This window comes from Coccidioides posadasii, chromosome 1 (genome assembly GCF_018416015.2).
Source record: "Coccidioides posadasii str. Silveira chromosome 1, complete sequence".
In the NCBI taxonomy this organism is placed as follows: domain Eukaryota; kingdom Fungi; phylum Ascomycota; class Eurotiomycetes; order Onygenales; family Onygenaceae; genus Coccidioides; species Coccidioides posadasii.
This window is the reverse complement of record NC_089407.1, coordinates 500107-527106: the sequence shown is the minus strand read 5'-3', so window position 1 is coordinate 527106 and position 27000 is coordinate 500107. Positions and strand designations below refer to the sequence as shown.

The window sequence follows — 27000 nt, the reverse complement described above, 5'->3', positions numbered from 1 at the left end:
GTCGGCAATGGGCGGACTAACTTTTTTTGGGTGACAAAGCGCATCTCTTGGCATCCATTCCCGATTCGTTTGACTGCTCGGAAGTTCATTTTTCCATGCTGCTCGGCTGAGTTTCCGTTCCTGGCCCAAAACGAGCAGCACCGGCAGCTCAGGTGAACTGCTCCAGCCATCCATCTGGCCCTTTTCCAACATTCGTCTTAGCAATTGTGTTGAGGGCTCATATCAATTCAAATGCCTTTGACTTTTTCCCAAGTCGAATTATAGATGAGCTTTAAATCCCCGTAATCATGTCCAACTTCGAGCCAAATGCCATCCTTCGGGGTGCTCAGCTCACTCTTGTGGGAGGTCCGTATGTCAGGACATAGCTAGCTGCCTCATATCCCAAACTGATGCATCTCATTGCTGATGATCAAATTCGTCTGCTTTAGCCCACAGAGCCCTTCAGAATCCGGAGCTGTTTACATCAGAACATTACCGACAGGCTGCCCTGGCTGTTGTTGCCGGCATTGCGATCCGCCTGATCGTTTCTATCCCGGTAAAAGAACCACGCCTACCTTACTACAAGGCGAGGGTTTTAATACCAACTGCTGGTAGATTGCTGCTGTTAGGTTGACTATATGGATGGCCTCCTGGATAATCGACCTCCAGTCAGTCACTTGGGATGACACGCTGATCAATGGGCTCGACTTTATCGCCAGATATGTCCTACAAGTCCCATTTCTGCTTATGACTCTGATGCGATACATCACACCGACGCTGGATAACGTGTATGTTCCCATCGAGTTACTCCCGTAGCCCTACACTGACAGTCCGTTTCCAGCTTCATGGAGTCTATAAAGTGGGTTGATTCAACATACGTCCAAAAACACAAATCCGACGACCCTGCGGGCTTACGTGCAATGTACTATCCCAATCTGGTCATGTACTCAAACAAACGTAAAAAGCAGATTGGGGATGTTGCAAGCTCTCTACGGTCCTTTTTTACCCGGTACGGGCGAAGAACTGGCATATCTCTTGCTGTCTATCTGCTCTCTTTATTGCCAGTGGTTGGGCGGTTCGTGATTCCTTTGGCCAGTTTTTACACCTTCAACAAGGCTGTGGGACCCGTTCCGGCCACTGTTATTTTTGGATCTGGGCTTGTCCTCCCAAAACGATATCTAGTCGTGTTCCTACAGAGCTACTTCGCATCACGCAGTTTGATGAGAGAACTGGTACGAAGGAACAACCGTCCTCATATTCATTAGTCCAAACTAATATGTTTGCAGCTGGAACCATATTTCTCTCGCGTAAAATTCACCAAACAGCAACGACGCAAATGGTTTTTAGACCGCGAGGGAGTCTTATTCGGATTTGCACTTGGGTTTTATACCATGATCAAAATCCCATTGATCGGTGTCCTCATCTATGGGTTGGCTGAGGCATCAACTGCATACCTGGTCACCAAAATTACAGACCCTCCTCCGCCGCCGGCTGATTCTGAGGGGTTTGTAGAGAGCCAAATCCAATGGACCAATAAACATAGGTTTTTGAGGCTACCACTTGGCTCACTGGATCAGTACAATGTCCCACCGGATGACGAAAACGAAAAGAATAAACAAGAAATGCCGCAGAAGAAGTTCAGCTAGTGCTGAATGCAATGCTTTACGGATCCGTTTTGAGAGCATCATTTGTCGGGCTGTTCCTGTTCATTTATTAATTCTACTTGGTGATTCCGGGGCTTTTACAGAAATCAGGTACAATTACGTCCCAGTTCCCCAAAAAAAAAAAAAAAAAAAAAAAAAAAAAAAAAAAAAAGGATAGGCAAACTAAAGGCTGCATTTATTAGACAGTCCTATTCTTGAGAATCAAAAAGGTTCAAAGTCGCTCTGAGATCTAACCAAGAATTCCAGCAAAAGTTCCGTGGTCGCATGAATCGTCATATATAACAATAATAATAGGAAGATTGCAGTCAAGCCGCAGGTGTTGGAGAGCCAGGTGTTATTCGAAAATCATTCCGCAATGGAGAACAAGATAGAACAGAAAAAAAAGGCTGCAATCCCTCTTCGCCGAAAGCGGCCGCAGGCAGGAAGGTGATTTTTCACATTTATCTGCTGCACAAGAGCGAATTAGTTATTACAAAATTTGCTCTTCCCGACATCGCAAACCGGACTTACAGGGGGGTGCAAGTTTCTCTCCTCACAGTAGTCCGATGGTCACATCACCCTTCACCCGTGCATACAAGTCAACCTCGACCTCGAGATCGAGCTCGATCTTGACCTTCAAGCTACTGTCTCGAGTCTCCTTCGGTTGCGGGCGGTCCTTTATGCGTGACTCTCGGATCGCGCCTCGTCGTTGGCCGGTTTGAGCGAGCTGTTGATCTACGGCATATGCATATGGTGCAGGTTGCTGTTGTTGAACAGGAGCTTGTTGGGGAGCTTGCTGCACGGAAGCATTGCGATTGGGTTGCCGTTGGCGTTGGCGTTGAGGTTGATCGTCATCGGGTTCTGCCTCGGATTGCACCTCGTAGGGCTCGTTCTTTTGATCAGGGCTGTGGTAAATATTATTAAAGGAGCGTACAGATGGGAGTCAGGCACTGATCCGAGGAGGACTCACAGGTTGGACATTTTTTGGTATGTTTTAAGTGGGAAGAATGTGTTCCTAACTGTACTTTATAGCCGTATTCTCTGCTTGTTTAACGTGACGCTAAGTATGTATCAAGATAGATTTTCGAACAATATCTCCAAGAAATCAAGGATAAAACAAAGGAAAATTCAAAATAAAAAACAAGTCTAGAACAGTGATGAAATACTTTACACATATATATAGGAAACCGTTTTTTTTGTCTCCACCGATGCAGGATTTGTAGTGCATGCCTTGCCTCAGCCGCGCTACGTAAGTGGCCAACCCACCCTGGCCACCTTCATGTGCCTTTTCCAGTTGGGGTCTTCCCTGTCATGCATCGACCATATTTCTTTCTCCCTTCCTCCATGCCAGCCAGTCCGCATCTACTGTATCAGGGTAGAATGACGTCACAGCTCGCTCGCACGCCAAGGTTTGTCGCGAGGGACCGCACGATGCCATGTATGTGTGTCTGAGGGCGTGTGTGGAGGAGAAAAGCGGAGGGCTGTCATGGCGGCTCCTAACAAGGTGTGGGAGGAACTTTCCGAGAAAAAGTATGGATGGGCTGCTAGCCACGAACCTTGAAGATTGTCTCGGGGCTGCTTGTATGTATGTGTGCATGTACAGTACTTACACACTCCATATACATATGTGGATGTGATCTCGTACATATCGTGCTATGCTGAGGTGCGCTTCAGGCGTCGGAATCGTGGGGTGAAGGAAATGTCCTTCTCGCGGGGTGTTGGCCGGAGGAGGTCTTAGTACTCCATGTGTAAAGGGCTAGGATCAACCCGTATGCGTACATGTGCTCTCCGCCCACTGGCAATTAACTGGTGATTCTAATACGGCTATGAATCGGAGATAGTTCTCGGCGTCATAACGTGGGGAACTTGTCTGCACGGCTGTGATAGGAATCACTGAAGACATTTGCTTCCGTCACCGCAGTCAAGACAAGATCAAGAAATTAAAAAAAATAAAAATAAAAATATAAATATAAATATAAATATAAATATAAATATAAATATAAATATAAATATAAAATAAAATAAAATAAAATAAAATAAAATAAAATAACGTTTTGACAGGTTGAGTAAGATCACGGACGTATGGCTGGTTAGTGATACTCCAGAGCCAACAAGGGTAGCTATATATATATTCTACCTCTGGTATCTAATATACTCCATACTTATTCCTCCGTTATCTTTCCGTCTGATCACGCGCTAACTCTGCAACAAACCAGTTATTGTGCGAAAAACAACCCTCCGATGGAGATAATCAGGAGGATGAAGAATCCGACTACCGTTACAGCAGCAGGGACGACGCTGTCCGCCTCCAGGAATCCTTTCGTCACGCCCACAGCTTTCAGGAAGGCTACATAATGGAGCAGAGGTGATGGTGCTGTATCCCACAGTCCCTTCCCCTCCTTCCTCCTTAACGTGGGCCAAAAAAAAAAAAAAAAAAAAAAAAAAAAAATTATGAGCTCAAGGATGGCAATAAATGAGGAGGTAAAGAATATATGCTAGGCCCATGGGATTGCAACCCCCTGTTGATCGACAGGAGATAAGGATATGGGATGAAAGATGAAGGGGTGGTGTGTGTGTGTGTGTGTTGATTATTCTGATTTACCAGCTGAGGGAGAAAGTGGCTTTGGATAGGGGAGGTAAAGCTTGTGAGGGAGACAGGAATTCCGTCGGTGTTTAGGAAGCGGATGACAAGAAGAAGATAAAAAGTGAAAGAGTATGTTCAAGTATGTCCAGTCTCTACTCTATATAGCTTGGTTAGTTCTGTTGTTAGGATTGGATCTTGTTTAACCCAAAAGCCCTTGTATGACAATAATGAGACATGCAAGAAGATCAATTATCTTGGATAAGGTACATCCCTAGCAGAGAAACCACTTGACAGACTATAACATCGCAGAATGATCATAATTAAACACATCTTCAAAACTCAATTCCATGTCGTCAAATTCGTCCTTTCGTTGATTTCCACAGTGGCAATCATCATCGCATCCAATGCAACTGTTGAATCATCATGCTGCCTCATTCATCGCTGGGGCTGCGGATACTGCTGCGGTTGCGGCGGCTCCTGGCCCGGAGGCATCTGTTGAGGCTGCTGCTGGGCCTGTTGCTGTCCGCCGCCGAGGGCGCTGCCGAGTCCCTTAGTCGCTCCACCTACAACCTCGCCGAGTCCCTGAGTCGTCTGTCCCACGGCACCGCCAACGCCCGCGAGGGTCTGTCCGAGACCCTGTCCGAGCCCTTGGGTTGTTTGGCCAACGGCCCCTGTCACACCGCCGAGGAGGGCGCCGAGACCACCCTGCTGCCCCTGCTGCCCCTGCTGGCCTTGCTGGCCTTGCTGGCCCGGCTGTTGTTGGCCGCCGCCGCCGCCGAGAATTCCAGCCATGGTGGTGATATGGAGTTATGCGGGGGGAGGAGGAGTAGTTTGGTTCGAAATGGAAATATGGAAATAAGAGCTGTAGAGAGATTTGTTTGTGAATTTGTTTTGCTTCTGGGGAATCGTTAATGGGACTAATAGAGCAAGGATCCGATAGTTGGACGAATTGAACTGCGGTTTATATAACTACCCAGAGGGTAGTCCGTAGACCTGTCCAAAAGCAGGATGCGTCATGAATACCCGTCCATGTCCTGGATTGTGAGATCAAACCCGCCACATGGTTAACCGGATTCGCCTGGCGCCACATCTGGGATACTCCCAAGGTGATGCAAGCTAAGTAGGAGTGGGAGAGTTTGTGTGAACATTCCCCCGCACAGACAGAGGCACGACTCAGGGTGGCCTCCAATGAGGAGTGACGGAGCCGCCACAAACTGGTGGAAAAGCAGGAATTGGTTGCAGCTCGTCAGTTTGCGCGTCGTCACGATCCACGGTCCCGAGGAGTGGGGTTGGTGTCGAAGGATGACGGCTCAACGCGGGATCAGGTACAGTACATACGATGTTTTCTTGATGCTCTGCGCGGAGCCGACGTTCATCCGTGGGCGTTGAGAGAGAGGGAGGAAGAGACTTCGTGGAGCCGGGTTGCCCCTGTGACGTCAACCCCCAGTGCTTGGCGTCTTGGCCGCCGGAAAAACCACCCGGAAAAATGAAAGACCCGGAGCCTCAGCGGGAGCCTTCCAATGCTCTGCCCCTTGGAGCGTCGAGACATCGCAGAGAGAGCGGCGCTTGGTGAACGTCCGGATCGACTTTGGCATCGCATTCGCCGTAAAATGCTAAAACGTGGCCGGATGGATGGATGGATGGATGGATGGATGTGCTTGATTGCTTGCCCCTGACGCACCTCCTCTCGCTAAGAGTATCACAAAACTGCCCTGCTCTGTTGTCGCAGCTCTTTGAAGATTCCACATTCTCCTGAGCGTGCTCCTTGCTTGAATGATATCGAGAAAACAAGGTGCTGGATAAACTGCAGAGTAGCTAATTCCTTTGAGTGCCCGCTGGGCTTTTGACCAGGCAATGGCGGTTGACCCGCAAATATGTACGCGGTTGTTTGATGCACCTTCACCATTTATTGGCTGCTGGCCAAAAGGAAAACGAAAACCCCTCGAGACTTCTTCTCTCTGGGATGTTTGGATGATGAGGAAGCTAGCTAACGAGTTACTCGCTGGGGCACTGACCTTGCCACATTATCTCCCACTTCGAGCTAGCTGTTCGAAGGAGCAACATGTGAACATGGGTCAACCTAGGCTTTGGTGGTTTGATGTGTTGCGGTCCGCTGAGGATGTTTCTGGCTGAAACTCGAAGAACTCCGGCGGTTAACCTTTGACCATCCTCGTCCTGTTATGGGCCTTCTCCTTCGGAGCTATTCACACTTTCAAGGGTATGCTGGCTCTTCTGTTCACGGGCCCCTGCCAATACCACCGGTCGAAGCCAAGGCTAGCTAGGTAACTCTCCACCCACTCCGATCATCTCGTCTCGGACTCAAACGCACGATTCTTCCTCAGTCCTGGGTTTGACTAAAACAATCTCCAGAAGCCGCTGATCGGAGAACATTTGAAGATCACTCTGCCATCATGCCATGCAGTGATAATCATGAGTGTCTTGCTCCGTGCAAATTGCTATGGGCCGATTTCATTTAACCCCAGACTTCGCTGATGTGTACATACATACCGCTAGCCGCGGCGGCAAGGAAGCTTCACCAGGCCAGCTTTCTCGAACGTTCACGGAAGTTTCAGGTCATAGACTCTCCAACTGATGTGGGGAGAAATCCTGATCCTTGGAGTTAGCCCCATGCTGGACCTGGTCCGATCCATGGATTGACCTGCTCGTCCTCTCTGAAAGGTCTGCTCAAAAATCCCCCCTACGAAGAGGCTTTGGCTGCTCTCCAGCATTCCTCTTCCTCCCATAGTTATATCTCCGAAAGTCCCTGTTTGCTGAAAGCTTACTCATCCTTAGACTTTCTCTGTAGCGGGTCTATTCTAATTCGATTGACCACCCCAGTTCTAGAGTGTACGAGTGATACTACGTTGGGTGACGAATGGTTTGGACGCGCTCAGGGCCAAGCGTCAGCTTTTGTGGGCTGATGTTTTTGCAAGACTCGAACATTGCGCCTTGCCGTTTCACAAAAGCTTGTCTGTGACGAAGCGGGGTCTCCTCACTTTATGCGTTTCCCGTTTCCTCCGTACTCGTGCGGGCAATGCTTGCCATTGCTGGTAGCGTGTTAGGCCCATACCCACTGAGGGTCGCGCCATTCGAGGCTGCCAAGCCGCGGTGACCTTGGTGGGAAGGAGTTTACATCAAACAGAGTGCAGATAAGCATCGTATCGATGGAGGATGGGAGATCAGGGTGGCTCTCCAGTGTTTTGACCAGGGACTTGCTCCTTCAAAGATCGACAATAAACATGAGCAAACCAAATCTCAAAGCCATAAATGCTGCGTTCCAGGGGCTGCCCTGGCCAAGGCCCCAAGGCTCCTTGAAATGCCTGGCAATTTACCGAATATACCGCACCCACTCAGACTGTGCTCTCTCACGGTTCTCCTCACGCCTTCTCTTGAAAAGCAGGATACGAATCCTTCGGCAATTAAATCCTATCAAATGGTTTCATCCGGGAGTGGAAATATTTGTGGGTTCGAAGCTCTGATCCGTCCCATTCCCCATCTCGAGTCAAGCAACATGTCGAGGCCTAGCAGCAACGCTTTCGTTTGGAAGTAAAATGACTGTGTTGAAACGAAAGGCATAAAAGGGAGACGTTCTCCCTCTGGAGATAGGACCATCATCCCATTCGTATTCAACACCACAGCCCTAATCAAGCAAAAATGGTTTCCATGAAGTTTTTGTCCACCGTCTTTGCAGCGATTACCGCTGCCAACGCTGCAGAGATCCTCAGCGTCCCAAATACCCAAGATGTCATCCCAGACTCCTACATCGTCGTCATGAAAGATGAGGTAGCCACATCCGATCTCGAAGCCCACGTCACCTGGGTACGCAACCACCACCATAGCGGGCACGTTCGACGAAACGGGACCCTCACCGGCTTGAAAACGACCTTCGACATCAGCGGGTTCAGGGGCTATCTCGGCGCCTTCGACCATGACACTCTCGACGAGATCCTCGCGGACGACAAGGTGAGGAAGCCCGATCCCGCTGGGACTTGAGGGTCTAGGGGAGCTTATCAGTAAGCATAGGTTAAATTCGTCGAGCCTAACCGGATCATGAGGATCCAAGGAACGCAAACGCAGCGCGGTGCTCCTTGGGGTCTGGCACGACTTTCCTCCAGTCGACCCGGAGGCAGTGACTATGTCTACGATGACAGAGCCGGCGAGGGAGTGATTATTTACGGAGTCGATACTGGTATTGACGTTAACCACCCTGACTTCGAGGGTCGTGCGACGTGGGGTATCAACACCATTGACCAAGATAACACGGATGGCAATGGCCATGGAACTCACACTGCTGGAACCTTTGCCGGAGCTAGATTCGGTGTTGCAAAGAAGGCCACCATTGTCGGTGTCAAGGTTCTCGATGCTCAGGGATCTGGCAGCAACTCTGCTATCATGGAGGGCATCAGCTGGTCTGTCGACCACGCCAGGAAGAACAACGCCCTTGGCCGTGCTGTGATGAACTTGAGCTTGGGAGGTAGCTTTTCCCAGGCAGTCAACGATGCTGCCGAGAGAGCTGTTCGCGCAGGTGTTTTCCTTGCTGTCGCCGCCGGCAATGACAACGTGAGTGATTGGAAACCATGGCTGCTTTAGCACCTTTTTGTGCATGCGCGAAAATTGGGCGGAAGCTGACAAGAATTGCGTATTAACAGCAAGACGCCTCTAACTACTCTCCCGCTTCCGCCCCTAATGTCTGCACCGTTGGAGCTACCGACAGAATGGATGTCCGGGCAACTTTCTCCAACTTTGGCTCAGTCCGTAAGTCATGGCATCACCCACCGTGCTGATATAACACCATGCAAATACTGATTGCGTTTTGAACCAGTTGACATCTTCGCCCCTGGTGTTGACGTCGAATCCACCATGCCCGGTGGCGGCACTCAGATGATGTCGGGCACCTCTATGGCTGCTCCTCACATCGCCGGCTTGGGCGCCTACCTCATGAGCACCGAGAACCTCCAGCCAAGCCAGGTCTGCGACCGCATCAAGCAGCTCGCCAGCAACTCTGTCCGCAACCCTGGCAATGGATCCACCAGCAAGCTCGCTAACAACGGCATCGGCCAATAAATAATGGGAAGCATTACTCCGTAGATTTGGGATCGATCGCAGCGGACCGGACAAAATGCTTGGTTTGGGCTTGGATTTGTACCATAGACTTCTTCTTTTTTTTTTTTTTTTTTTTTTTTTTCTCCTTCGGTTTTCACTCCTTTTTGTGGTCCTGCTGGGACGCGATCGAGTCTGGTATTCGGATTGCTCGTGGCTGTTTATTTCTCGCCTTCGTTGTTAAACATTACTTCAACACATAATTGAATAACAATAATTAATCCTTTGCAAGGAAAATGTTCTGTCGCCCGGCATCCGTCCTCGATCCATTTATTTCCACAGCACGGACTCGAATGGCTCTGGGCTCAATTCAGGGCGAACGTTGGCGAGTTGAGCTTGGCGATCAAAGCCAAAACGCCCAGCGTCTGAAGTATGTAGTCAACCAACTAGCACGTTAGCCAACCAGCAACAGCGGTTGTTAGCGCCTGTTGCTCTGTACCATGGATCCCGTTTACCACCGAAAAAGCTTGTGCCCGAGACTTTGACATGGGATGAAACCAGTGTGCAACGGTAAAATCTCTCTGCGCATAAAAATTTCCCACAAGACAAAACAATTGACCGATCCAGGTTTTTCCTTTGAATACCAGTACACACCTCAAGATAGCATCAATGGAGAGCCATATAGACCAGCCCGCTCCCCCAGCAGAGAGCACAAAACCGAATCGCAAGCCCAGAAATCGCAAGAAGAACAAGCAAAACAAACCTCCCCAAGATTCCGCGCCTTGCGATGCCACACAGTACTACGCCACCGATGTAAAAGACCAGAGCCCCGAACCTACGACCGTTCCGCCTCCCGATACGCCGTCTACCGCACCGCCTGCCTATACATCTACTCCCGCACCGGCTTCTGTTCCTGCCTCGCTCCCGTCCGAGTCCGTGCACGGGAATAGAGTCCCCTCTCCGACGACTCGATCGAATGCTTCCTTTGAATCTGCTGATTCCACAGGCCGTCGACGGCGGAAGCCGCGCGGGGGGCGAAAACGGCGGAGTAAAGCGCTCATGGTGCAGGATGAAGGATGGGCGGAGGAAATGGACAGGCAAGAGCGCGGAGAGCAGCCGTCTGTAAAAGGTAGCGGGAAGAGGAGGCTTGGGAACGAGCAGGAGGGTGGTGACGGTGATGGTGAGGGTGAGGGGGTGGTGCAGAGGGATTTGAGTGAGGATTTGTTTGGCAAGGATGCGTTCGAAGACCAGGAGCAGGAGATGGATCAGACGAATGGGGTTGTTGTTGCTGGAGGTGTGGAGAGTCGACGGGAATTTCCGATGGACGAAAAGGAAGAAGAAGAGGAGGAGGAGCAGCAGGAGGAGGAGGATGAAAGAAAGCAACAGCGGCCGTCGATATCCAAAGAAAAAAAACCGTTTGAAACCGGGTTGAAGGCATTCAGTATTCGCAAAGCGTCCTCATCCAAGGATCATAAACCTATCAGTATCAAGACTGTTGGTGGTGCGCCCGAGAGCGTTCCAACCGCCAAAAAGAAGGCCAAGAAGGAGAAGAAAAAGGAGAAAAAGAAGGCTAAGCAGCAAGCCACCGGAGCTGAGGGCGAGGCGTTGCCGACTGAAACAGCCGAGGTCGAAGACGAGGACGAAGAGAATCCTGCCACGCAAGAACCGTCATCGAGTGAGAGAGAAGTGCGCATAAAGCTTGATCTAAACCTCGAGATAGAGGTGCTGTTACGGACGAAGATTAAGGGAGAGATTATGATTACGTTCTTGTAAGACGCCCTTGTGTCTTTTTACCATTTCCTAGTCGTTGCTTTGTACGCCAATCTTTTGAAGCAAACACGATACTTGCATGCTTCGATTCTAGTTTGATATTGTGAGAGTACTACTGAGCAGCAAGCTAGGCAATGAGTTGGATGCCCGCACGGATCATGACCTGATGCGCTCCGGAGTGCGTGATGTATGATTTTAAGGATGAAAACGAAGCGACATGCCCTTATATGCAAATGGATTTTCTGCTTTTCCTCTTTGATTTTTTACGGTGCTCGGAGTCAGGATCACTCTCGAAAAATTGTATGGGTTTGTTGGAGCGTTGTTTGGTCGGCATAAATAGTGAAAATATTTCTCTTTTCTCTTGAGAATAATTATACTAGTATCTGATCGAGTTAAAATCAAAGCAAGAGGGATGCTTCAGAGACGATAACGCGCATTTCTAATTCTATTTTCATCTTCTCTCCCATGATTTGGTAGTCAGTTATCATCACTTATAAATCCATGGCATCTACTGAGTGTCTACAGAGTACAACGTTCCAATGTCCAATAATCACAGGTATGTATTTCGCTTCCATCCCCAAGCCACCATAGCCATCAAGTTATAGCTTCAAGCTAGTACGGAGTAGATACAGTATAACTACTCAGGGAATGTACCGGTACTTTCAATATGACGCAATGCGAGGGATGCACATAGAGTTAAGGAAACCCAATTTCAGCCTTAAATCCTGATATTAGCCCCCGTCCCACCATCACAATTTCATGATATCCACGGTTCAACATGTGGGCGATCCCGCCTCACGTCTTGGACGTGACGTCAAAGTCCGGGAATCAGGTATCAGGCGAGCAGCAGGATGTCAGTCCGGGGTATGCGGTTGACCATGCATAAACCTGGGTGGACGGTCTGGATAAATAGACGGTTTTGACGAAACTGTGCCTCTGATATGAGCGATTGAAGTCATAGGAACAATTGACCCAATTAACTCCCGAATAACTTTTTGTCGACATTAGTTTTCCTCAGTGCTTATTCAAACATGGCCGAACTCGAGACCACCAAGCAGACCGCACCGGAGCAGAAAACGGGACAGAAGCCAGAGCAAGAAGCTGAAAAGCAGCAACAGGCTGAGAATGACAAGAAACTCGCGGGTAGGATGGCCGATTGCATCCAACAATCGCTCGACAAAATCCAGCCTATCTTGAATATGATCACAGGCGTGCGTTCTCGCTCCTGACCGGACCACAAGTTATTCTGGCTTCTAGACTAGATTGTTAAAACGTGCAATTCCCACCCTTATAGGCCATCGAAACCGAAGAACGAAAGCCCGAACCAGAGCGCAACGAGGAGAAGCTCGTCGACACCATCAAGCCTCTCCTCGAGCAGGGCGGACAGATCCTCCAAGAAGCCAACGGCGCCATCCGCGCTCTTGACCCTGACGGACGGATTGCAGCTAACGCGAAACACAAGACTGCAGCACGAGAGGCATCGCCGGAGGAGCACTGGTTGGCAGAGTTACTGAAGGAGTTGACAAGTCATGTTAGCCAGACGATTGACGGGGCGAAAAAGAAGGTTGCTGGTATGCCGCATGCAAAGGAGGAGTTGAATCCATTGTGGGGGCTGTTGGCCGGTGAGTGATGCTGTAAATAGACATTGTGCGGTATTATCAGATAGTTGGGCCGGAAAGGTGCTAATTTGGGATCTCCTTTCGAATTAGAGCCATTGGGGCAGATTCTCGCTGCTGTTGGACTGCTGCTTAGCGGTGTTTTGGGGCTTGTTGGACGATTGGTAAGTTGTTTCCGGTGTCCTGTCTGATTGAGTTTTTTTTTTTTCCCTTCTTTGTTTCTTTTTTAAGATCTTGTTAGCTGATTATTCTTGCAGCTCAATGCCCTTGGTCTGGGCGGTCTGGTCGACGGCCTTCTCGGTAGCCTGGGTCTCAAAAACGTCTTACAAGGCCTGGGGCTGGGATCGCTCACGGAGGCGTTGACGGGCAAGTAAATTGACTTTTGCGCAATATCTCAGGTATCAGTTGCCTATTTTTTTTTGGCGATTCAGCTTGTTTGCTCTCCTAGGCATTCTGATTTTCATGTGAAATGTCTTCAATGGATAACTGTGTTCTGGTGTAACTTTGAAAGTTGCTCTACTGGGGCTTTAGGCTCCAGTCAATTTAAAGCCTGTAAAATATGGCACAACGATGTGTAGATCGCTCATGATTGACGGATTCTGTGAGTACCTGCTCAAACCTTAGATACATGTCAGGAAAGCCGCCAAGTAGAAACCTCCCACTCCTTTCGAAAATATAGTAGAATGTAACACAAAGCTTGCCAACAGGCAAGCTTAGAAGTTTTTTGTTTCGAAAAAAAAAAAAAAAAAGAAAAAAAAAAGAAACAAAAAAAAAAAGGAAGAAAAGGTCTCATCTATTTACAAAACTCTGTATCTGTTCATCCCTGAAGACAAAGAGCACTGCTCAGCGATGCATCTCTGTGATACGGTTTGGAGATGCGCTTATTAAATGAGAGCAGCCAAGACGGCAACGAGACCTAGTCCGAGAGCTAAAGAAGCGCCTTCCACACGTACGGCAGCATTATCCGTCTGCTGCGGGGGCTCGGAGGGTGTGGTGACGGTTGCATTGTTTCCTGCTGTCGAGCTGGGCCAGGAGCCGGATCCGGTTGCGCTGGTGGGGTTGGTGACGCGTGGGGTGGTCGAAGGCGTTGTCGGCTCGGGCGCTTCGGTTGGCTGGGGCGGGACATAGGAAGTGACGGTATTTGTGGTCGTGGATGTGGATGTGGTGCTGGTCGTGCTGGTGGTGGTGGGCTCTTCGGTGGAGGATTGCTCCTGGTGGATGAGGGTGCGAGTCACGGCGGACATGCAATCTTCGAGCTTCATGTTGTTTGGGCAGCAGCCGGCATCAGAGCAGTAGGATCCCGCAGGGCAGAAAGCTGGTCGAAGTCAGCCGACTGGGTCCTTCAGGGCTCTAGGTGGTTGTGGGCGCGGATCAAGACGATAATACTCACTTCCATTCTCGCAGCAAGTTTCTCCCGCGCTGGGGTTAAAGCACATGTTGGGTTTCACGCAGGTCTTGTACCCCGGGCCGCAGGACTTCTCGCAGTCTGGCTCCTCGACCTCCTTGCACTGGGTGGTGCGTCGCGTCAGGGGGTTGTTTTGCTGGTGGGACGCGGCGCCAAATTCCAGCGCGCGGGAGGCAGCGACCAGGCCGGTCAGGAGAAGAGCGGGCTTGAACAACATCGTGAAAGAAAGTAGGCTCTTATAAGGATCGATGGCTTCAGAAACGAAACGAATGACCACAGCAGTGAAATCCCCTATCAAAGGAGCGGACGTAAATTCGCGGAATTTACAAAGAACAGGCTTGTAGAGAGATCGACCGGCGGGAAGAAGAGAAAGAGAGAGACGAGAGGAGAGAGACGAGAGAGTATTAATAGGGCGGCATTTTCAGATCTGCTCTTTCGCCCTCAAATAAATTAAGAATTTAGATTGCGGAAAAAAAGGTGTCAAGCCCACCAATCGGGCGGGAGAAAAGAGGCAAACTGGCGCTTCCACGTTGCGGCCATGCTAATAGCAACAGTGATAAGCACACCGCCCTGGCAATCAGGGATTTCCAGGACTTTTTCAAGGCGTGGGGCGTCCGCCGTGATTGCTGCTGTTGCTGCGCAGTCAAGGTGAACCGTTTGTGAGCACCGTCTCAGCCATGGTCGGCGGTCGTTGGGGTCGCGATCCAGGGCCTTTTTGTCCATCCCACAACCATCGCCGAACATACATATATTGAGTCAGTTGGGCGGCGTGACAAACCGCTGCTATTTCCAACTGTGGCCCAGACCCCTGGTTCGTCGTCAGAGAGTTCAAACTTTCAGTGCCTGAAACGAAACGTGCTGGGATGCGCTCTTGGCTGTCGGACGGTTGACTCACTGCGGCCACGACACACCTGCAAGGGCGGGGGGAGCAGATCGAATCATCAAGAGCGCGGTCTCCGGTGGATAGGGTTTCAAGCAACCACTCGAGATTCATGGCATACGATTTCTTTCTGTGGTGGATGCGAAATGCTCACACCGCAGCATCAAATCATGATGTTGGCTTCAGAGACACAGGCGAAGGCATCCTTTGAAAGCGCGCTAACTCCCGATAAGTAGTTAACTCCGTACTTAACCATCCTCACAGAATTAACTAACTAAACGACTGATGGACGACATAATAACAGGCTGACGAGCTTGTCTGGTCTTGCAGCTACAAGCTCCAGATGACCGTCACGCAACGCTTGACGGCACTTTGAATTCATTTTGTTGCCTTAACTAGTTATAGATGGCAATTGCGCCAAGTTGAGTCATTCGTTGAGGATCGGGGACTGCTTTGGGAATGGCGACATCTCGCCTCCGACCTCATTTCTCCTGGTTCCCTCAGTCGTCCGGTTGGCTATAAGAGGCCTGCACTCTCCTTGAAGATGAGCGCCTTCAAGCTGCAACAAGAGTATGGATTTGGGCACAGCTGCTGCTGCTGTTCATCCATCCTCAAGGAACACAACCACTCCTCTCAAGCAAAGGTGCTTTTCAGGATTCATCTAACCGATTGACCCCCTCCTCCCTCTTGTTATTTGCTCTTTTTTTTTTTTTTCAACATTGAGGATGGAAACTACTCGAAGCCACTCTAAAGATGGCAGCCCTATGGACACCAGTTTTCCTGCGTTTCTGCATGAGGATCCATGTCTCTACATGAGCCCAGAGCAGTTTGAACAGTACATCTCCAAGCTCCTTCCAGGCCCAACTAGAGCCGATTCCCAGCAGGAAGCAACGGAGACTCCAGAGGTCAACCAGCATCACCCTACGAAACCAACCACGCAGAATGACGCCGATACCAGCGGAGATACATTCATCGATGCGCTGGACAAGACAATAGCTCGACATAAACGGATCGATTCGGCGGAACTCGCCCCAAATAACCGCGCCCTCACAGACAACTTTGGCGTAACTTTTGCTTCGACGGAGTCGTCTTTGGTTGATCTGTTCCATAGCCTGGATGGAGAGTGGACAGAAACTAAACAAAAGGAACTCGAGTCTCTATTGGATTCTTCGTGGAAGGAAGATTCGCTGGCATGTCTGAAAATTATCTGGAATGCCCGCAGTATCCATCTTGGAAAAGGCAATCGACACGTCTTCTACATCGCTATGGGCTGGCTAAAGGAGAACCACCCACGAACCCTCCTGGCCAATCTACAATGGCTGTTCCGTCCCGTCATCGAAAAGGACGCCAAGCCCTCCACAGATAGGGAGACAGCGACAGTGGGAAAAGTCGGCTCCACACTCGACGACTACGACGTTGTCCGCGGCGTGTCTCATGGTTACTGGAAGGACCTCTTGAACCTCCTTGCTCTCTCCGCCAGTGGAAGCCTGGACATGACTGATCCTCGCAAGCTGCTTCAAACTAGGTTCTGCGTTGGATATCGTCTGCGGAAGCGAAAGGTGCAGAAGGAGAAACCGAGTGGATGGCAGGAATTGTCGTCGGAAGAAAAGATCAAGAGATCCTTAGAACGAGATCAGAGTGTCAGCAGAGAAGCAAAAGAGCGCCGGCACGCTGGAGAGAACGAGCGCCACCAGCGAATTATGGAACGGCTGTCAAACGACCCGTTCCACCGGGCACTGCACATGACCGTAGCACGCCTATTTTCCGAAAAGCTCCAGAAGGATATAGAACTGCTTCGAACTGGAACAAAAGAACAGCAAAAGGAACTTTCCCTCTGCGGGAAATGGGCTCCGTCATTGCAAAAGTTTCACGACAAGCACACCCGCATAGCGACAACGATTGCGGAGATTTTGTTTCCGCGGGACAAGGTTGCTCATCCGGACGACAATCGAGAAATGTACCTGAAACGGGCGCGCGAGCAGTACCGCTTCTGGACCACGTCCAAGTTGCGCAAGGCTCTACAGTGTGTCGAGTGCGATATCTCTGCAAACACGCTCTCAAATATCAATTACGGTCGCGTTCCATCTCTCGCCATGGACCAGTACAAGAAACTTTTCATTAAGAAAGACGGCGAGCGATTCGGACAATATCTTGTCAAAGTAGCGGAGGGAAAGGCGAAAATATCAGGAGCAATTCTTGCGCCGGGTTCTTTGGTATTACAGGCTAAAAAATATTCTTCCGCTGGAGATTCCATCAAGCAAAGTGTGGTTGACTTGCAGTGGAGGACCTTAGTCCAACGTATCAAGGACTGTGGTTCATTGACTCACTCCATCGCAGTTTCCGATGTGAGCGGATCAATGTTGCAAAAGACCGACGACGGGAAATGTACTCTGATGGATACCGCAATTGGCCTGGGCCTCATCGTTTCAGAGACCACAGAGCCCCCTTTCGGCGGGAAGGTGATAACCTTTTCTAGAGACCCTCAGGTATTGAATATCGGGGGCGCAAATGATTCGCGCACATTTTCAGAGCAAGTCACTGCCTTACAACGCTCTGAGTGGGGATTCAATACCGATTTCCTCAAGGTGTTCAAACTCATTCTGGACATCGCCGTGTCGAGTAAGGTCAAGTCAGAAGATATGGTCAAGAGGCTTTTTGTTTTCAGCGACATGCAGTTTGACGCTGCCAGATATACATCTGACAATTGGGATACTCACCATCAAATTATTACAAAGGACTTCGCTGCCGCCGGATATGAGCCACCGGAGCTGGTTTATTGGAATCTGAATGGTTCTGATATTCGCAATGTTCCTGTCACAAAAGACATGCCTGGTACTGCTCTTGTGAGCGGGAATAGTCAGGCAATGCTGAAAGTATTCTTGGAGACTGGTTCAATGGATGGCCAAGAGGAAGAAGAGGGGGTAAAAGAGCAGATTATTCAAGAAGAGGCTAAGGAGGATGAAGATTGGGATGTAGTGAAGAAAGAGAAGAAGATGATGACTCCGTATTCACTCATGATGAAGGCAATTGGGAACAAAGCATTTGATATGCTGACTGTGGTTGACTGACTAAGTGTTTTCTCTTGGTTCCGTTAAAAAATTCTGTACAGAGTAGTTAGTGCATGAAAACGGGTTTCCGGGATATTGTCTAATGGAGGAAAACTGAAATAAGGGTTTTGGATTTGGGAGCTAGCTTGGGGCTGCTGACTTTTTGATTGCGGTTTTTCCCAAATCTGTGTGTGCGGTGTCAAGGCAACTTGTATGTACTTACTGGAAGCTCTGGATCATGAAGTTTCTGGATTAACTAGCACCTCGCGCCCGCTGCTTTATCTTCACCCTTCATCTCTATGCTCCACCAGTCACCCTTTGCCCTCCTGCTGTGTCAAGTTTACACGATGGGCTGTGTTATCTTGCACCCTCTCTAGATGACTGGCTCTGGTACAGAAGAGAATATCTGACTCTGCTTTTCATTTTAATTTTTTTTCTTTCTGTTTACTTCTTCATCATCTCTCTCTTCTCTTCTTGCTCTTTCTGTGGTGTGCTGCAATCTGTATTGATAGATTCTGCTCTGTCCTGCTCTCTCGTCTCTTGAAAAGACTTATCATACCTTATTTACCCATTTAAGCTTGATGCAACATGGGCCGGGGAGATCAGATCTGAGATGGCCGAGACAGCCATTCTACTTCGTCATACAAGATTTTTAAATTCCTGAAATATCACTATACATCTGCAACTTTAAAATAAGCTTAACTTTACTACACCTAAGTCTGATTCTACTCCTGAATTGGAGTTGGTACTGGGCCATAGCCTATGCTGGACTTGTGTTTCTGGAGATTGGATCAAAGGTTGAAGCTAAAGTCTAACTTAGAGCTTAACTTAGTTACTGAAATGCTAGTTGCAACTCGAAGCCTTGCAGCTGGGAAAGAGATCAAAGAAGATCCGAGCCAAGAAGCTGGAGGCTAGTTAACTAACTACATAGAGACCAGTGTCCCAACACATAAGTAATTACTTACAGCTGCCAACGTACGTAAAATCGGCCTGCTCCGTTACTTAGTTCCGACATTCCCATGCTCGCCCGTCGACTCCGACAACGCAAGCTTCAATCCTCCGTACTCCGTATACCCCATGGTGGGTAATATTACATGGATTTCTGTGGCAGCGTCTCCCAGCCCTTACACATTATTCGACCCAGCTGTAGAAAAGAGCTCCTTTGATGCGCATACCGACACACATTCTCATCAATCGTCCTTATCCTTGGCTCAGGGGAGGAAATTCCAAGGATGGTTGGTGGTGACTATTGTTACATAAGTACGGTGCAGTTAGTTACATGTTTGAGACACGGTATTGACAGGTTAAATTGTTGACAGGCAACATTGTCTCACTTTTCTCTCTCTCTCTTCTCTCTCTCTCGATCATATTCGCTACACATTTTGCATTGATAATCTCATCCTGTTGATAGCCCATAACTACACCACTCTTGTAACCAGTTGACTCGTTTCTAGCGACTTCTGCATGCAAGGCGCGCCACACACATCGTAGGATTCAGTAAGGGGATTGCCACGGACGTGGAGCGTGATCAATGTCGTGAACTTTCCCGCTTCAGGCTTGGGTTGTGTCTGCCTCTCCAGAGACGACGTATTTATGGGTGTTGGGGATGCGATCACCGGTCTGGAGCTTCCAGCATCAATGGATGGAGCCGACATGACGCAAAGAAATAGAGCACATGTCGGCACTTCCTCGCGCCGTCTCCGGTGGCTTGCACATCAAAGCGGTCCCAACGGGATGTCACGGAATATGGAAAAAAAACACGATGGCTGCTTCTTGTATACCCTGAGGATGGGTCCTTTTACCCGGTGGCCGCATATTTTCGTCAAGAAATTCGAGCTTTGGTAACACGCAAATCCGCTCTCCTCCTGCTCCTACTACTAACGCCGTATATGTACCACTCTCAAAATGACTACTTATCCACACCGGATTCTTGCGTACATAATTAAGTGAACCTTGCATCATCCGAGAGGTCAGACGGAGGACAGGAGAAAAGAAGTACTCCGTACAGATGAGCATGTGCAAACGTGCAGCAATGTACCCTCGCATTGGTCGGGTGTATCACCCACGCCATCTCTCCAAATTTCTGCCCTGGACATCGACCTGAGACAATCCTTTTGATTGGAGAGCTTTGTTGTTCCCTCTCACTGCGGGGCACAGACAGGGACAGGACCTCCGCCACCTTGCGGGTGTTTGGACCCCCTGTCGCCCCGAGCAGATCCACAGGCCCGCAAACAACACGCCAGTTTTTATCATACTCGCCCATTGTCCTCGTTGACCTCGCAAAACATGCAGCACCATCGACGCTGTGGCTTACTTGGCTAGACTCGGAGCCGCCGAAACATCAAGCCGCACACCGCTAAACTGGACTTCAATTGGTCGCACCAACATTGAAGCCAATCTTAAATACCTGTTGACAGGTGCTCCCAAATTTCACTCCCAGAAAGATACCCAGTCTCCTGATGCTGAGGGACGAACAAACAACAGCGACATACGACACTACGTGCGAGTTCTCCGTACCTCATTCTTTCCGTCTGATGCTGAGCATCCATCATCATCATCATCATCATCATCATCATCATCATCATCATCTGTCCGGGATTTGAAGTCAATCTTCAGCTGCTCCGCTGCAGCTACCATTGAGCTATGGCGTCGGCTGTGTCATGCAAAAATCGTGTGTGGTCTCGGAGAGAAATCGAGGGATTGATAGCAGATGGGAGAAAGATAATCATATTTGGCGATCAGGTACTGAAGGCCGACGCGTGGATACCATATCACCCAGGCGGGAATAAATCAATATTGCACATGGTCGGCCGGGATGCGACGGACGAAATAACAGCATTGCACTCAGATGAAGCACAGGCACATATGCAGAAGTATGTGATAGGAAGAGTACACGGAAGATGGGAAAATTTCTTGCCTCCGATACAGGGAGGAACATTCAGAACGCTGGTATCGAAGCACGTCGACGACGAAGCGCTATATGCTGAAGATGATGCCAGCTCATCTGGAGAATCGACACCACCATCACCGGTCTTCGATACTGAAGAGACAGGGAAAGAAGTTTACCCGAGACGTGCAGGCAATGATACGCCTATCTCTCGAGCTTCATCCATATCCTCATCGGAGCCGGAGCTGGGGCCGCTCAGATCTGCGGAAGCATCAACAGCCCACGCGATATCATCAGATCTTTCAAAATATCCTCGTCTTGATAAACGGTCACAAGACGAGGTCGTCTCAAAGTACCGCCAGCTCGATGAAAAATTGCGATCCGAAGGACTCTACCAGTGCCCATATGGCTCCTACGCTGTCGAATTTGTCCGATACTCGATTCTTTTCGTTCTCTTCTTGACATTTCTTCACTATTCCTATTACACTCTTTCGGCCGTTTTCCTCGGATTACTCTGGCACCTGCTTGCATTCACCGTTCACGACGCCGGTCATTTAAGCATAACCCATGGATTCCACACGGACAGCTGCATCGGGATTTTCGTTGCAGATTTCCTTGGTGGTCTTTCAGTCGGTTGGTGGAAGCGGAATCACAACGTGCATCACATAGCAACCAACTCGCCCGAGCACGATCCGGACATCCAGCACGTGCCATTTTTCGCCATCTCTCCTCGATTCTTTTCTTCTCTGCGCTCGAGCTACTACGACCGCGATATGAAATTCGATGCTATAGCACGGTTTTTTGTTAAGCACCAGCATTACCTCTACTATCCCATACTTTTAATGGGTCGTTTCAACCTGTACCGCCTAGCATGGTCATACCTACTAGATCCGGCGCAAGCACCCCGCAAAGGCTCAGCATGGTGGCATCGCTATCTTGAAATGACCGGCCAGGTGTTTTTCTGGTATTGGTTCGGCTACCGGACGCTATACCTCTCGATCCCGACGTGGTCGTCCCGCATCGCGTTTCTGCTCATCTCGCATATGGTCACCGCCCCGTTGCACGTACAACTCACGCTCAGCCACTTCGCCATGTCAAGCGCCGATGTGGGCATCCACGAGTCGTTTGCTCAGAAGATGGTGCGGACGACGATGGATGTCGATTGCCCGCCCTGGTTGGACTTTGTGCATGGCGGTCTCCAATTCCAAGTCGTGCACCATTTGTTCCCTCGTCTCCCGAGACATAACTTGCGCCGGGCGCAGAAGTACGTGAAGGAGTTCTGCGATGACGTCGGAATTCCGTACGTAATATTTGGTTTTACGCAGGGGAACAAGGAAGTCATTAGCAGACTGGGCGAGGTCGCCAGACAATTGAGGGTGTTGGACGAATGCAGAAAAGTTGCTGCGAAGAATTTGATTGAGGGTCGCCACGGTCATTAACACCACCCTTTTCTTTTTTTCTTTTTTTTTTTTTCTCTCTCTTTCTCTATCTTCTTTTAGTATATAGCAAAAAAAATAAAAAAAAGCGCTGTTGAGGATCATATATTTTCTCAGGAAAGCCGAAAACACCCTACATGATTTGAGGCATTTCTCAGCGGAAAGACTAGTTACTCTCAACGTTAGGAGAGAGACGAGCGCCTTTTCTAACCAATTTTCGCGATGTCAGAGGGTTGCTGGTAAGGCTATTCGCGGTGCGCGCGACGCTGGACGCGCACCTGATGAAAATTCTGCAGTACTGATGAAGGAGTTGGGCATTGTTCTTGTGATGGAAAAGCAAAGATATAAATTAACTAAGTTAATAGAGCTGCCAACCGTGCTGACTAACTAAATTGAAGGCAGGGCTGTTGTGATATTTGCAACTCACAAAGCTTGACCAAGTGACTGCAGCACCCTCGCGAATTGAAAAGAATGAAAGGCGCAAAGATGTCTCCTGGGCTGCAGTTGCAGCTCATGCAGCACCCGCAGTCGAGCAGCTAACCCACACGGCTCCCTGCGAGAAATCATGGTGTCCCGGCGTGACTGTCCAGCCTTCCCCCCGACCGACGTGACTCCTGCGGCTATCGTGAAGCAGGGCCAACGAGGCTATTATAAACCATACAGAGGGAAATATTGTGGCAGCTAGGGCCCTTCCCAGTGGGGGATCTTATTCTTACCACGGCTTCAGCAATGGAGAGAATAAGGCCTGGATAAAACAGTCTCTCTTCATTGTACTGGTTAAGAGTGCCCCGCTGGAGACAGTTAACTAGGGGGACCAAACAGCAGCTATTGAGAATATCTACAAGCAGAATCGCGCAATTCGCCCAGCAGTCAAAACTGTCAAGGCGGTCAAGAGCCAATACCGATACGGGTGAGCCAAAAATATATATCGTATAACATGATTGTCAAACCTTTACATTAATATTATACGCTTTTAAAGTTGTGAAGTATTTTATTATTCTCTAATCTGATCATGATGAGTTTTCAACGGCTTTTTAGCTGTTGCGGTTGTCCAGTACTCCGTGAAGAAGACCGATGCCCACACTCAATGCCAGAGAGAATGCCGTGCAGCACGAAAGGGGAGGATATTGGACGTACAAGGGGCCCGACACAACCGAGAATGACGCGACAGGAAGCGACAAGCGGAGCCAGCAGAGACCCCGGAACCCGGGTCAGAATGTGGGCAGAGACGATGCCCCAGTTGTCACAGAAATTGCAGACAGAGCTGAACGAATCTAGGCGGGAGAACAAGGAGGAGACTAGACATGTATGCCGTTGGACCTGATCTTGTCTGGACTGTTGCCGAGGGTCACTGGGTGTAACCACACGGCGGCTTCTTTCCCTTCGTGATAATGATGATGTTGCGATATCTAACCCTTGGTGGCGACTTCAAGGCGTTTGCCATTGTCGCCAGTATCCCCGAACATGGGTTCCGTTCTTCTTTTATCCCAAGTGTGGTACTGGAGATGTTAACCCTCGGTTCGCTTTGTACGGAGTGCTGATGTTGGCATTTCGATGATTCCGCCGATCCCTCCCACACTGTTCTGTGCCGAGCTGCTTATGGCGATACGGACGGCCGCGGCCTGCGTTGCTGTTGTTCTATCGGCAATTGTCTGTGTTCGTTTCTCCCACGATGCAAGTGCAAATGGGTGAATAGTTTCGTGGCTCTCGATAGGTATATTTTTCAGTACATAGTCTGCTTGCTCATCTAGTCCTCCAGGGTTTGAAATGTCGCGTGTTCGCTCTCTTCGTCTTTTCCGTTTGCCTTTACCGTGAGCATCCTCACACGGTGTCAAATCTATAATTGCGCGCCAACATCCATAAGTGTCTTTTTCCTTTCACTGACTTCAGCAACTCCGAATCTCATAACGCCCCAATCTCCTTTGCTAGGTTCAAAATCTCCTCAATGAGAGGATTCACATCGGCACTTTTTAGCGGCACCCGATGCGCGCCATTCCACTCCACAACCCGGGCGCTGTCGACGCTGCAGTAGTTCTCGAGGAGCTCACGGTGTAAATGAAGACCTGGATCTGCCAACCCATGGACATGTATGGTGGGTAGTTTGAGGACGTGTTCCTCTCCCATGATATCCCCCAACTCCGGAGGCCCCGACAAACCAGTCTGTGACAGGTTGCTCAACAAAGAAGACCTGAAAACATCCGGATCAAGGGACACTATCGGTGCTCGTCCGGCCATCAGCACAGCGAACTTCCAGTCAGACCCAGCTTTCGCCCGCCCCAGTTTCTCGGCTCGGACTTGTTGTCGGAAAATCAAGCTTGCAGCCAGCTTCGCGCCTTGACTGAAACCCAGCAATCCCACCCATGGACCCGTTGCACCCGATCTATCGTCCTCTATCATGGCGGTCTTTATCGAGTTGTTGATAGCTTCAATTCCCGCTCTATCCTCGACCTCATCGTGCTCCGGGAGCCATCGCTTGAACGGGCCATAGTCAGCGTAAACCGAGACGACGTCCGGCCCCGGCATTGAATCGAACGGCGCTTCAGCATAGGCAAATCGGAAGTATGGCTCTAGCATGCGCGAGACCACACGGCATTGCGACTTGAAAATGCGTGCGTTGGTCCCGCCACCGTGTAAGCAGAGAATACGTGGGAGGTGGAGGGTATTCCTGTGGTATTCCTGGTTCCTTGCGTCCATGATATGTGGAAAACCTAAATCGTTTCGGGAACACTTTTTAAGCTAGGTGAGGTACAGGATTGAGGCTTCGATGCTATTGAGGTCGTGGGTAATTTCTCCAACTTCGAAGATGGTGCAGAGAGGCAGAGACTGAATTGAGGTATACTACTTATAGCGTCGGCGTATTGGCGGCGGGGAGGGCTTTGCCAAAATACTATACAATGCAACTCCACCCGCTGGTCGCGATATTTGACCGGCGTGCCCTTCGCCCGGCAAAGCTGAGGGTACCGTCCTCGTTGTACCATCGCGTAGCAGCCGTGGCGGGTCTTGCGATGAATGCTGCCGCCGTCCTAACCCGGATCCCTAAGGTAACTACGTGCAAGGATCAAGATCAGCTCTCCAACAGTGCCGAGGAATGCGAGCTTGATTCAATTGGTAGGTCCACCCAACAACTAACACATTCAACTGCATAGCCTCTTCACTGTACTCATACCGACCCCTGGTCTGAACAAGCTGCGCATTGCCTAGGTTCGTATATGCGCTCGGAATTTTCGGCAGCGCGGCTGATAAATTTACATTCGCTCTGCGTCACTGCCCCACTACTAGGAGCCCATGTAGCTGATGATAAGACTTCGGCTGGACAGATCATACAGTCCACGGTAGTGTCTGTTGGAATTCCAGGGAGGAAAACGTTAACAAGACTTGCGAAGGAGTGCCAGCGAGTCCGGCTGACAGCAATCCTCGTATTGCCCGGCACCGAAGCCAACCCTCCCGTAGGCGGCTGATGTCAAGGCTAGACGTTCATCGATCTTTTCCAGAATGATTCGCCAATGATCTATGCTAGGCCCGGACCCAGGGTTCCAAAGTCATCGCCCGGCCTTGAGCACGCCGAGTATCGCTGCCGCTGTCCATCTAGCTTCTCGAAGCACAGAGGTCGTTTCACCCCGCGGCCTAGTTTGTGAATCCTTGGAGTGCAGTTTGCCGTCCGCCACGCCCGAGCCTTGAATCCGCTGCACGCCCGCTTCAGGCTGAATGACAAGCAAGGTCTGAAAACCACGCCCATCTCAAGCGCTTTCGCTTTTGGCGATTCGCTGGAAGTCCATTTACTCATATATGATCACCTTTATCATCTGTCGCTGTAAACTCCCTGGGGAACTTGCCGTAAGGCTCGAATAACCCCTGAGGTTAAAGCCATGCTTTTGCAGCAGGTTCGGCCAATTTGATCACAGAAGAGGTCCAGCTGTGATCAGCGCAGCTACTTTGCAACGATGCAATTGAACGATGCAAAGCACCGGCTTCCCTCAAGTTTCTTGGTGTCAGCCCGACATACTGGTGACGGCATAATTGATCAAAGTGCAACTTTGTTCACTACCCAAGATACAGTTATCGTAATAAGCACGGCCCTCGAAACGATCCCCATATATAGTCGTCCGCGATGGCTGAAGTCTTCGGCGTGGCCGCCAGCGCTTTTGCTGTTGCCGAGCTATCTGCCAAGGTGATCAAAGTCTGCGCATAATAAACGAAAGGTGTCACGAAGGCAAGGGAGGATGTTGGGCGGCTAAAGAAGGGGCCAACCTCCTAGGTGATGTAGCAGAGAGCATGCAGCATTTGTTGGGCAAATCCTCACGATCACGACCAATACTTCGCTAACAATGAGGAACTGCAATCCATCTTGGACGAGAGTCAAATGCTTGTTGAAGAACTTCAGGCAAAATTGGACCCTGGCAAAAGAAAAACTGCTTTGAGCAAGTTCGCTATCCCGCGCGTTAAGATGGCTGTGCAGAAGCCAAGATATTTAAGAGACTCTGGTGAACCCAGGTCGCTTGACACAGGCCATTTTAACCAAGATAGCGCCCATAGACTTCACCACCCGCGCGCAATCCTACTTTTTCAACGAAACACACAATATCTCAACCATCCTGTGAAAATGAGCTCTCAATGTGAGGTTGCCATTAGCATTGCTATTAGAGATTTTGAAAATGGTACAATATCTTCTGTTAAAACTGTGGCTGCAGCATACAACACCCCAAGGTCTACCCT

At 49.7% G+C, this 27000-nt stretch overlaps 10 protein-coding genes across 10 annotated transcripts; 6 read left to right on the top strand and 4 right to left on the bottom strand.

The window, feature by feature from the left end:
• Nucleotides 1-191: 191 nt before the first annotated feature.
• D8B26_000101 (uncharacterized protein) lies at nt 192-1944 on the top strand. The gene is made up of 6 exons (XM_066123112.1): nt 192-345; nt 429-535; nt 595-767; nt 821-1211; nt 1266-1733; nt 1830-1944. The coding sequence occupies exons 1-5, from the start codon at nt 288-290 to the stop codon at nt 1623-1625; spliced, it is 1089 nt and encodes a 362-aa protein (XP_065979184.1). The 5' UTR covers nt 192-287; the 3' UTR covers nt 1626-1733; nt 1830-1944.
• Nucleotides 1945-1972: 28 nt separating this feature from the next.
• Nucleotides 1973-2711, bottom strand: D8B26_000100 (uncharacterized protein). Its single transcript, XM_003067685.2, has 3 exons — nt 2593-2711; nt 2154-2527; nt 1973-2087 (listed from the first exon to the last, which is right to left on the bottom strand). Exons 1-2 carry the CDS (start codon nt 2601-2603, stop codon nt 2176-2178), a joined length of 363 nt encoding a protein of 120 aa, XP_003067731.1. The 5' UTR covers nt 2604-2711; the 3' UTR covers nt 1973-2087; nt 2154-2175.
• A 1930-nt stretch (nt 2712-4641) lies between these two features.
• D8B26_000099 (uncharacterized protein) lies at nt 4642-4998 on the bottom strand (the record flags this gene model as incomplete). The annotated part of the gene is made up of 1 exon (XM_003067686.1): nt 4642-4998. One exon carries the CDS (start codon nt 4996-4998, stop codon nt 4642-4644), a length of 357 nt encoding a protein of 118 aa, XP_003067732.1.
• A 2862-nt stretch (nt 4999-7860) lies between these two features.
• SUB4 (Secreted subtilisin-like serine protease sub4) lies at nt 7861-9506 on the top strand (the record flags this gene model as incomplete). Its single annotated transcript, XM_003067687.2, has 4 exons — nt 7861-8169; nt 8230-8766; nt 8856-8961; nt 9029-9506. 4 exons carry the CDS (start codon nt 7861-7863, stop codon nt 9268-9270), a joined length of 1194 nt encoding a protein of 397 aa, XP_003067733.1. The 3' UTR covers nt 9271-9506.
• Nucleotides 9507-9915: 409 nt separating this feature from the next.
• D8B26_000097 (uncharacterized protein) lies at nt 9916-11419 on the top strand (the record flags this gene model as incomplete). The annotated part of the gene is made up of 2 exons (XM_003067688.2): nt 9916-11015; nt 11148-11419. 2 exons carry the CDS (start codon nt 9916-9918, stop codon nt 11152-11154), a joined length of 1107 nt encoding a protein of 368 aa, XP_003067734.2. The 3' UTR covers nt 11155-11419.
• A 400-nt stretch (nt 11420-11819) lies between these two features.
• Nucleotides 11820-13308, top strand: D8B26_000096 (uncharacterized protein). The gene is made up of 4 exons (XM_003067689.2): nt 11820-12227; nt 12311-12638; nt 12726-12796; nt 12890-13308. The coding sequence occupies exons 1-4, from the start codon at nt 12048-12050 to the stop codon at nt 13004-13006; spliced, it is 696 nt and encodes a 231-aa protein (XP_003067735.2). The 5' UTR covers nt 11820-12047; the 3' UTR covers nt 13007-13308.
• A 145-nt stretch (nt 13309-13453) lies between these two features.
• D8B26_000095 (uncharacterized protein) lies at nt 13454-14329 on the bottom strand. The gene is made up of 2 exons (XM_003067690.2): nt 14023-14329; nt 13454-13947 (listed from the first exon to the last, which is right to left on the bottom strand). The coding sequence occupies exons 1-2, from the start codon at nt 14252-14254 to the stop codon at nt 13517-13519; spliced, it is 663 nt and encodes a 220-aa protein (XP_003067736.2). The 5' UTR covers nt 14255-14329; the 3' UTR covers nt 13454-13516.
• Nucleotides 14330-15642: 1313 nt separating this feature from the next.
• D8B26_000094 (uncharacterized protein) lies at nt 15643-17985 on the top strand (the record flags this gene model as incomplete). The annotated part of the gene is made up of 1 exon (XM_066123111.1): nt 15643-17985. One exon carries the CDS (start codon nt 15643-15645, stop codon nt 17983-17985), a length of 2343 nt encoding a protein of 780 aa, XP_065979183.1.
• A 2622-nt stretch (nt 17986-20607) lies between these two features.
• D8B26_000093 (uncharacterized protein) lies at nt 20608-22290 on the top strand (the record flags this gene model as incomplete). Its single annotated transcript, XM_003067692.2, has 1 exon — nt 20608-22290. The coding sequence occupies one exon, from the start codon at nt 20608-20610 to the stop codon at nt 22288-22290; it is 1683 nt and encodes a 560-aa protein (XP_003067738.2).
• Nucleotides 22291-22749: 459 nt separating this feature from the next.
• D8B26_000092 (uncharacterized protein) lies at nt 22750-24981 on the bottom strand (the record flags this gene model as incomplete). The annotated part of the gene is made up of 1 exon (XM_003067693.2): nt 22750-24981. The coding sequence occupies one exon, from the start codon at nt 24979-24981 to the stop codon at nt 24190-24192; it is 792 nt and encodes a 263-aa protein (XP_003067739.1). The 3' UTR covers nt 22750-24189.
• Between the last annotated feature and the right edge of the window lie 2019 nt (nt 24982-27000).

Bases quoted from the DNA above. Each gene is read 5' to 3' on its own strand.
- D8B26_000096 (XM_003067689.2), top strand. From the start codon at position 12,048: ATGGCCGAACTCGAGACCACCAAGCAGACCGCACCGGAGCAGAAAACG. The intron at 12,228-12,310 runs GTGCGTTCTCGC...CCACCCTTATAG, and splicing joins TCTTGAATATGATCACAGGC to GCCATCGAAACCGAAGAACG. The intron at 12,797-12,889 runs GTAAGTTGTTTC...TTATTCTTGCAG, and splicing joins TGGGGCTTGTTGGACGATTG to CTCAATGCCCTTGGTCTGGG.
- D8B26_000095 (XM_003067690.2), bottom strand. From the start codon at position 14,254: ATGTTGTTCAAGCCCGCTCTTCTCCTGACCGGCCTGGTCGCTGCCTCC. The intron at 13,948-14,022 runs GTGAGTATTATC...GACTTCGACCAG, and splicing joins AACTTGCTGCGAGAATGGAA to CTTTCTGCCCTGCGGGATCC.
- D8B26_000101 (XM_066123112.1), top strand. From the start codon at position 288: ATGTCCAACTTCGAGCCAAATGCCATCCTTCGGGGTGCTCAGCTCACT. The intron at 346-428 runs GTCCGTATGTCA...CGTCTGCTTTAG, and splicing joins TCAGCTCACTCTTGTGGGAG to CCCACAGAGCCCTTCAGAAT. The intron at 768-820 runs GTATGTTCCCAT...GTCCGTTTCCAG, and splicing joins ACACCGACGCTGGATAACGT to CTTCATGGAGTCTATAAAGT.